At 36.6% G+C, this 10,345-nt stretch overlaps 1 protein-coding gene across 1 annotated transcript in view; it reads left to right on the top strand.

Moving 5' to 3' along the window:
• Positions 1 to 3,453: 3,453 nt before the first annotated feature.
• Positions 3,454 to 10,345, top strand: part of LOC102809463 (uncharacterized) — an 85,324-nt gene continuing 78,432 nt past the window's right edge. Inside the window, exons 1-4 of the mRNA XM_085490884.1 lie at positions 3,454 to 3,523; positions 3,957 to 4,181; positions 4,719 to 4,856; positions 6,177 to 6,293. Of these exons, the coding sequence (XP_085347010.1) occupies positions 3,454 to 3,523; positions 3,957 to 4,181; positions 4,719 to 4,856; positions 6,177 to 6,293 (550 nt within the window). The remainder of the gene's footprint in view (positions 3,524 to 3,956; positions 4,182 to 4,718; positions 4,857 to 6,176; positions 6,294 to 10,345) is intronic.

The raw sequence follows: 10,345 nt of genomic DNA, 5'->3' as shown, positions 1-10,345 counted from the left end.
TGTAACGCCTTTTATCGCGCGGAGTTCGTATAGTGATCCAATATACACTTTAGTACGGATATTACTTTTTATACCTTAACCGTAATCCACATCGATACAATCTACTGACCATATTGTGTGTAACGAGGTGGTTTGATTAGTATAACAATTTACCAGTAAGACGATAACAATGATTGTGTGCAAATACTAGTTAATTTGATCATTAAAATAATGCCACGCAATTACTAACCCACTCTCAAACAATATTTAACTGCACGAAACATAATGAAGAGATATGTTTCTTGGCATATTTATCTTTTGAGGAGGTTATTTAGGAGTCGACACTGCGTCAGCAATATACTGTTCATGCATATTGACAAATGCGCAAATGCCTCTTTTCTCACACCGTTTTGTATCGCATCGCTTGGTTGCAAAGTTCCGACAGTATTTAGACCATAACTCATGTAGTTAATGTCATTCGCTGCAAATATAAATCTGAAATAAACACATTAATGTTAGTGTGTAAAAATCAGAATAATGTCAACATATGAAATTGTAATCACTTGAATGCATACTGTATATTTTGAATACATTGTATTAATTACACATTACGCGTGAAAATAACGTATAAACACGAAATGGCAGTATATGTAGTTGGCGCGTTGAAATTCGTATTTTGACAAGCATATCATTCAAAATGCAAGAATATATTGTTGTGTATACCTTTTTTCACCACCACCACCTAGTCCCTGCATTTTGCAATAGAAACAGATACTCAGTATCTATATGTTAAACATTAATTCATATTTATAGCAATGACGGAAATACGATCCCAACTTTTTCAAATGATATTATAATACAGATAGAATAGACCAGTTATCAGTAATTATCTGTAAACTGTCTTCAAATTTGAAGTACACTTTTTTGTTTTTTGTTTGTTTTTCATTTGCTATTCGTGTTTTGGCCATGTGTTGTTCTGGGTTCATCATGGACGCAATACACCTACGATCAGGTATTTATCCCTTCAGAAATACGTCACCCGAGATAGAGCATTATTCCAGCAGGGTACATATTCATGGTAAAACAAGGAATTATTCATTAAATGTATCACACGGCTACTCTGTTGACCAATCAGAATCCAGAATTTGCTATGAATTATAAACCGCAATTCACTCTTTGAGAGAAAAGAATTAACAACAGCAATTTACACGAAATTACTCAACTTTCTACCAACAAAGTTTATTATGCCGAGAATGACGTGTCAGTGATAACAACATGAATTTAGAAATTGAATGAAATTGAAATTTTTTTCAGATAGTTCAAAAAAACTTACCCAAGCTACTAATTTCTGTATTACTGTTGTTGGAGTTCTTTCAGTTTGGGGATTGTCGCTAGAGAAGGTTTACGCAGTAAACTCGACCGACGCAGACTACGGTAGCATACGATCTGTTCGGTCACCTAAACCATTGTCATAAATTCGCGTACTACCAGGTGTATAGTAGCTATGACCTAATCTTTGTTTGGCGAACACAATTGGAAACGCATATTTAGATGGACAATGCGGGGTCGTCAGTAACGTCAAAAATCGATCACTAGATACCCTTTGGAAATGGTTTATGGCTTTTTTACGTGGTATTCCATTGAAAATAATCCCAATAAGAACGCCTAGAACTACACTCGTGTATCGTCATTCCGTTGCCAGTCATAATGACGACTAAAAAAAACACTGCTGGAATAAAAGAAATACACAGACACGAAATATCCAGCAGCAGATGGTTATCTTTTTGTAAAATATTTCGTTGTTAATCAATCTCGCCATGTGATAATTCAGGTAATAAAAGAGTTTGGTGGATTATATGTTAATCACTTGGTGCTCGATCTTCATGTATTATGACGCATACTCCACGAAATACACGAAACTCATTGTCTATTACACCGACACCCGGGTTATGAAATTATTTACGCACGAGAAACGTTTATTCTATAATCAGTCTACGCTATTATACAAAATCATGCGCTCGTCTTTTAATATTGTACGTTACTGTTATGTGCCGTTTTTGAGACGTGAACTTTTTTCTATAACATTCTGAAAACATTTCTTGATCGAACAAATGCTCAAGGTTTTTAAACCGCACAATGACAAACGTTGGCAACACGTCAGATACTTGGCAAAGGATATGGGTATATCAGACATGGTCACATGGCAAAATAAACAATTGGATGTGCCCAACGGTGATTGCATATAACATAATATTGCAAAATAAAGTTATCCAGTGGTTTCAGGTAATGAATGAGAATAATATTCCATGGATTATTGTCTATTGATAAGAAGCATTTTACCCTTCTGAATTCTATCTATTCTAGAGCTATCGGCATAACAAAAATATCCAACGTTCCCTCCTTCCTTGGCATGTGTCTGTCACTGTGTTAACAGTGACCTACCGATAAAAATGAAAACATCATTCTATATATTTCTTTGGTAATACGCTGCTGAATATTAGTCAAATTCAAAATTTATAGCAATTTAGGGTTGATAATTTAAATTAGACATTGTGTAAAACTTTAGTACATTTCTAATCTTTAAATTGTGTTTTTTCATATGCTGCAACAGAGTAGTTTTTGAAGCATATTGATCGTATAATGAACCTAATGTACAAAGACAATATTTGCAGAGATTCTTCGTTTATGTTTATTCATGATGTCTACCGAAATATTAACAATTAATGAGTATTGCGCATACAAATAAAACAGTTATAGAATATGAATAACATATTATTTCGACGGTGAAAAAACAGTTTTTCAACATTACTATTTGAATATCACGCCAATTGACAACAGTTAAGACAACCGGAATAGGCAAGTCGCGAAAACATGGCTGATATGACATATCAACACTATAAACACTGCGTGCATGTGTAACGTAACTTCTTGAGTAAAGAAGGAAAATGAAACAATGACATGGAGAAATCGCATTCATGTACATATCATAGTAAACTACATGCTGCTTTCACCTGCTTAACTCATTCAGTAGGGCGGCCATGCATCCACACAGCTCGTAGATATATAGTAAAAATGCCAGTCTATGAACGTTTTACTCTCCTGTTGAATAATGTGAGAACAGTCTGCATTTGAAATGTGGTTATACAAGAATTAACCTCACTGGTATTAGACAGTTTACAGTATAAATCGCTATAATATTGACTTATCACTGATGTATATATAGAATGTTTTTCTGACGTGGACAATAACAGTAACATTTGAAACTATGCCTATCAATCATAAAATATACCATGGTATAATTAGGTACTGTTAATTGTCAGGAAATTAATATTGTTATAATGTGGGAGAAACAGTGGGACGTTATTTCCGAGAGACAATAACCGAGTAATTACTAAAAAACAATTTCCGTGTCATTACTATTAATATAAAATCTTGTTGGGCATTGGGACAACGAATATTTGTCTCTATTGCAAAATGAAGAGAATAGGAGTTGTTGTGCTGGTGTTTTGTAAACTGTATCAAATATGTGAAGCTAAAAAACAAGGTATGTACTTGTACACATATATTTTATTGCTGTCTTTTAATTTGAATCCAGATATACTTGTCGGAAGATAACAGGCACAGGCACGCCGAATTTACACCCAATACCCACACAATATCACTATCATTTTTAATATAGTATATTCAACATATCATACATTATTATTATTATTACGAATGTGTTTGATATTGTTATAAACACCTTTGAATGTCTTTACTGTGCGTAATATTTATTTCGCATTTAATAATTTTATTTTGTTCACATCGGACGCAGGAATTATGTGGTGCATGACAGAAAAAAATACTCATAGAAAGCAAAAGATCGCGCGGACACAACTACATTTCGCCGTCATTTAGTATTATTATAACTCACTAAATATCTATAAGCAGAAACTGATGTATAACAATTATAATAATGTGATGATTTGTGATTTTAGATAACGCCATTAACGTGGAGAAGGTTCCTAAATACTGTCATGAGTTTGCTTTGGCGGTAAGCCAAAACGCTGAATTTCGCAACATAGAAATTCAGTGTGAGAAAGATGGCAGTTTTTCACCGACACAATGTTCGATGACAGGCATGTGCGTATGTGTCAATATTTATGGAAATTATATTGCTTACACAGCAACGGCTCCTAACCAACCACCACCAGTTTGTAAAGGTAAATATTACTATACAGTGTTAAGATTTAAGAAAAACTCTACACAAGTGATTGTATGCAGGAATTGTTTTCGTATAATGTTTTACTCGAAATTATCGAAGACTTGCAGAAACGTAGACTAGTGAGTAAAATGTATGACAGTTAACTCATCATTCAAAAACCAACAAGTAGTTATCATTGACAAATGAATGTAAACATCCGACTGATCAATGAATTTGGTGATTTGATTACTGTTCCTCTATTTGGTTTTGATATGTACTTCGCATAAAGGTTACTGTGGGACTGATGAGCACCACGGTAGTGAATCACAAACTTTCGTTTGAATGTGAATCAAGAATTGTAAAGATTTAAACATGTTATCGTTAAAAATTGATGTAAAGTGTCATTTATTTATTCACTATTTAGTTTTCTGAGCATATTAACAGGGTTTTAAGTTCACGAATTTGCCAGTGAAAGCCATGGGTTTCTTTTTATTGAAATTGACATGTTGACATTTTATTTAACATATTTTATAAGATATTGTATCTATTGATTCAGGTTTGAAGCCTGGCCGTTGTCCATTCACAAACACTGGTCTGTCGTGTGACATTAAATGCCAACATGATGCAGAATGTCCTTCCAACCAGAAATGTTGTGATACTGATTGTGGTATGACGTGTATAGAACCAAAACAAGGTACAGTAATTTGACAGTATGAATTGATATAGAATGACTACAATAATGTTTGTGTTGCATTGTTCTTAAGTTCATCTTTCCCATATTATATCGCTAAAACAGCCACCGATCATAATTTCCCATTTTTATTAGGATACCCTTTTATATCATTCTCTGCCACGCCATTCTTAACACACGCTCGACGTTAAACGCAAGTGCCGCGCTCTTTATGAAAACGTTTGAATGTTCCCGTTTGCAACCCATCGTTCCTAGTGGGATGAGGTGGGCCGAGGAAAATCATGTGGCAATTGACTGTAGTACGTGTCATTATTGATGAATTGAAAACAACAGAACAAAAAAACAAACAGCCTGCCGGCTGAGATAGCTCTGTTGTTAGCAATGCACATTTCAATTAAAGAACGGAAGATATTATTAGAATATAAACAATTTGTATATTATCAAAGCAATTGGACTACCAAAGACTCTATGTTGCAAATGTGAAAGCATTTGATTTAACGGTTTTAATGAAGAAGACGAAAATGTAAAAAGTTGACGACATACTACAGACTACAGACACCGGACAACGACGGACAATTAGTTAAATGAAGAGCTCCTCGTCGTCAATTTTATCGACAGCGGAGTTAAAAATAAAAAAAAAACATTTTTAAAAACATTATAGTAGGAAATTTCGAAATATTTTTTGAATTTGAGTTTCGCAAATTGTTGACAAAAACGACAAGCTGTGTCTTTAATGTGATTAATAATATCACTACATATATGGCAAATGTATGGACACATTATCTATTATTTCTAGTATTATTATAAGTAAGTTTCAACTATGAGAAGTTAAATTTATTTGGTGGTTTGCCCACGTATATAAGTACCATCATTGAATCCTGCGCACAGGAGATGGGAATACACAGTGTCAATGAATAATTCAATGTCACTGGTCACTATTATGTAAAAAAAGCGGTGGCATTCAGCAGGCAAAGAAGCTCTACTCGGTGTGCGTCACATTGACATTTTAATTCCAAATTAAAATAATAATAATAAATTAATAGTTATAAGTATCATACATTACATAATAAATTATCAGAAGCTTACATAAATGTTACTGTTGTCCTTTACATTATATTAGTTCAATAGTATCTGCATGTGTGTTGAGGTGGATTTATTATTCTATTATATGTTATTGAAGAAGATTTGCAAGCGATATATCCGCAGTAACCTTTGCTTGCAACACACAACATACACTTATAATGTATTATGACCATGGCTTGTCAATATTTACAACAATTCGAATAAATAAAAAAAATACTACACATAATATTTCCATGTCAGTTTGTTACCCAGGAGACTTTGTTTGTGATGATGGAGTGGTATGTGTACCAGAGAACCAAACATGTGATGGGTTACCTGACTGTCTTGATGGCAGTGATGAATCACCAACTAGATGCAGTAAGTATGTGATGGGTAACCTGACTGTCTTGATGGCAGTGATGAATCACCAAGTAGATGCAGAACGTGTGTGATGGGTTACCTGACTGTCTTGATGGCAGTAATGAATCACCAACTAGATGAAATAATTATGTGATGGGTAACCTGACTGTCTTGATGGCAGTGATGAATCACCAAGTACATGCAGTAAGTATGTGATGGCTTACTTGACTGTCTTGATGGTAATGATGAATCGCCAAATAGATGCAGTAAGTATGTGATGGCTTACTTGACTGCCTTGATGGTAGTGTTGAATCACCAAGTAGATGCAGTAAGTATGTGGTGGGTTACTTGACTGTCTTGATGGTAGTGATGAATCACCAACTAGATGCAGCAAGTTTGTGATGGGTTACCTGACTGTATTGATGGTAGTGATGAATCACCAACTAGATGCAGTAAGTATGTGATGAGTTACCTGACTGTCTTGATGGCAGTGATGAATCACCAAGTAGATGCAGAATGCGTGTGATGGGTTACCTAACTGTCTTGATGGCAGTGATGAATCACCAACTAGATGCAGTAAGTTTGTGATGGGTTACCTGACTGTATTGATGGTAGTAATGAATCACCAACTAGATGCAGTAAGTTTGTGATGGGTTACCTGACTGTCTTGATGGTAGTAATGAATCACCAACTAGATGCAGTAAGTTTGTGATAGGTAACCTGACTGTCTTGATGGTAGCAATGAATCACCAACTAGATGCAGTAAGTTTGTGATGGGTTACTTGACTGTCTTGATAGCAGTGATGAATCACCAACTAGATGCAGTAAGTTTGTGATAGGTAACCTGACTGTCTTGATGGTAGCAATGAATCACCAACTAGATGCAGTAAGTTTGTGATGGGTTACATGACTGTCTTGATGGCAGTGATGAATCACCAACTAGATGCAGCAAGTTTGTGATGGGTTACCTGACTGTATTGATGGTAGTAATGAATCACCAACTAGATGCAGTAAGTTTTTGATGGGTTACCTGACTGTCTTGATGGCAGTGATGAATCACCAACTAGATGAAATAATTATGTGATGGGTAACCTGACTGTCTTGATGGCAGTGATGAATCACCAACTAGATGCAGTAAGTTTGTGATGGGTTACCTGACTGTTTTGATGGTAGTGATGAATCACCAAGTAGATGTAGTAAGTATGTGATGGGTTACCTGACTCTCTTGGTGGCAGTGATGAATCACCAACTAGATGCAGTAAGTATGTGATGAGTTACCTGACTGTCTTGATGGTAGTGATGAATCACCAAGTAGATGTAGTAAGTATGTGATGGGTTACCTGACTCTCTTGATGGCAATGATGAATCACCAACTAGATGCAGTAAGTATGTGATGGGTTACCTGACTGTCTTGATGGCAGTGATGAATCACCAACTAGATGCAGTAAGTTTGTGATGGGTTATCTGACTGTATTGATGGTAGTAATGAATCACCAACTAGATGCAGTAAGTTTGTGATGGGTTACATGACTGTCTTGATGGCAGTGATGAATCACCAACTAGATGCAGTAAGTATGTGATGGGATACCTGACTGTCTTGATGGCAGTGATGAATCACCAACTAGATGCAGTAAGTTTGTGATGGGTTACCTGACTGTATTGATGGTAGTAATGAATCACCAACTAGATGCAGTAAGTTTGTGATGGGTTACCTGACTGTATTGATGCTAGTAATGAATCACCAACTAGATGCAGTAAGTTTTTGATGGGTAACCTGACTGTATTGATGGTAGTGATGAATCACCAACTAGATGCAGCAAGTTTGTGATGGGTTACCTGACTGTATTGATGGTAGTGATGAATCACCAACTAGATGCAGTAAGTATGTGATGAGTTACCTGACTGTCTTGATGGCAGTGATGAATCACCAAGTAGATGCAGAATGCGTGTGATGGGTTACCTAACTGTCTTGATGGCAGTGATGAATCACCAACTAGATGCAGTAAGTTTGTGATGGGTTACCTGACTGTATTGATGGTAGTAATGAATCACCAACTAGATGCAGTAAGTTTGTGATGGGTTACCTGACTGTCTTGATGGTAGTAATGAATCACCAACTAGATGCAGTAAGTTTGTGATAGGTAACCTGACTGTCTTGATGGTAGCAATGAATCACCAACTAGATGCAGTAAGTTTGTGATGGGTTACTTGACTGTCTTGATAGCAGTGATGAATCACCAACTAGATGCAGTAAGTTTGTGATAGGTAACCTGACTGTCTTGATGGTAGCAATGAATCACCAACTAGATGCAGTAAGTTTGTGATGGGTTACATGACTGTCTTGATGGCAGTGATGAATCACCAACTAGATGCAGCAAGTTTGTGATGGGTTACCTGACTGTATTGATGGTAGTAATGAATCACCAACTAGATGCAGTAAGTTTTTGATGGGTTACCTGACTGTCTTGATGGCAGTGATGAATCACCAACTAGATGAAATAATTATGTGATGGGTAACCTGACTGTCTTGATGGCAGTGATGAATCACCAACTAGATGCAGTAAGTTTGTGATGGGTTACCTGACTGTTTTGATGGTAGTGATGAATCACCAAGTAGATGTAGTAAGTATGTGATGGGTTACCTGACTCTCTTGGTGGCAGTGATGAATCACCAACTAGATGCAGTAAGTATGTGATGAGTTACCTGACTGTCTTGATGGTAGTGATGAATCACCAAGTAGATGTAGTAAGTATGTGATGGGTTACCTGACTCTCTTGATGGCAATGATGAATCACCAACTAGATGCAGTAAGTATGTGATGGGTTACCTGACTGTCTTGATGGCAGTGATGAATCACCAACTAGATGCAGTAAGTTTGTGATGGGTTATCTGACTGTATTGATGGTAGTAATGAATCACCAACTAGATGCAGTAAGTTTGTGATGGGTTACATGACTGTCTTGATGGCAGTGATGAATCACCAACTAGATGCAGTAAGTATGTGATGGGATACCTGACTGTCTTGATGGCAGTGATGAATCACCAACTAGATGCAGTAAGTTTGTGATGGGTTACCTGACTGTATTGATGGTAGTAATGAATCACCAACTAGATGCAGTAAGTTTGTGATGGGTTACCTGACTGTATTGATGCTAGTAATGAATCACCAACTAGATGCAGTAAGTTTTTGATGGGTAACCTGACTGTATTGATGGTAGTAATGAATCACCAACTAGATGCAGTAAGTATGTGATGGGTTACCTGACTGTATTGATGGTAGTAATGAATCACCAACTAGATGCAGTAAGTTTTTGATGGGTTACCTGACTGTCTTGATGGCAGTGATGAATCACCAACTAGATGAAATAATTATGTGATGGGTAACCTGACTGTCTTGATGGCAGTGATGAATCACCAACTAGATGCAGTAAGTTTGTGATGGGTTACCTGACTGTATTGATGGTAGTAATGAATCACCAACTAGATGCAGTAAGTTTGTGATGGGTTACCTGACGGTATTGATGGTAGTAATGAATCACCAACTAGATGCAGTAAGTTTTTGATGGGTAACCTGACTGTCTTGATGGCAGTGATGAATCACCAACTAGATGCAGTAAGTTTGTGATGGGTTACCTGACTGTATTGATGGTAGTAATGAATCACCAACTAGATGCAGTAAGTATGTGATGAGTTACCTGACTGTCTTGATGGCAGTGATGAATCACCAACTAGATGCAGTAAGTTTGTGATGGGTTACCTGACTGTCTTGATGGCAGTGATGAATCACCAACTAGATGCAGTAAGTTTTTGATGGGTTACCTGACTGTCTTGATGGCAGTGATGAATCACCAACTAGATGCAGTAAGTTTGTGATGGGTTAACTGACTGTCTTGATGGCAGTGATGAATCACCAACTAGATGCAGTAAGTTTTTGATGGGTTACCTGACTGTCTTGATGGCAGTGATGAATCACCAACTAGATGCAGTAAGTTTGTGATGGGTTACTTGACTGTCTTGATGGCAGTGATGAATCACCAAGTAGATGCAGAATGTGTGTGATGGGTTACAT

This window comes from Saccoglossus kowalevskii, chromosome 16 (assembly GCF_978046115.1).
Source record: "Saccoglossus kowalevskii chromosome 16, keSacKowa6.1, whole genome shotgun sequence".
NCBI classification, from domain to species: Eukaryota; Metazoa; Hemichordata; class Enteropneusta; family Harrimaniidae; genus Saccoglossus; species Saccoglossus kowalevskii.
The sequence above is the reverse complement of the archived record's forward strand: the minus strand, read 5'-3'. Positions and strand labels throughout refer to the sequence as shown.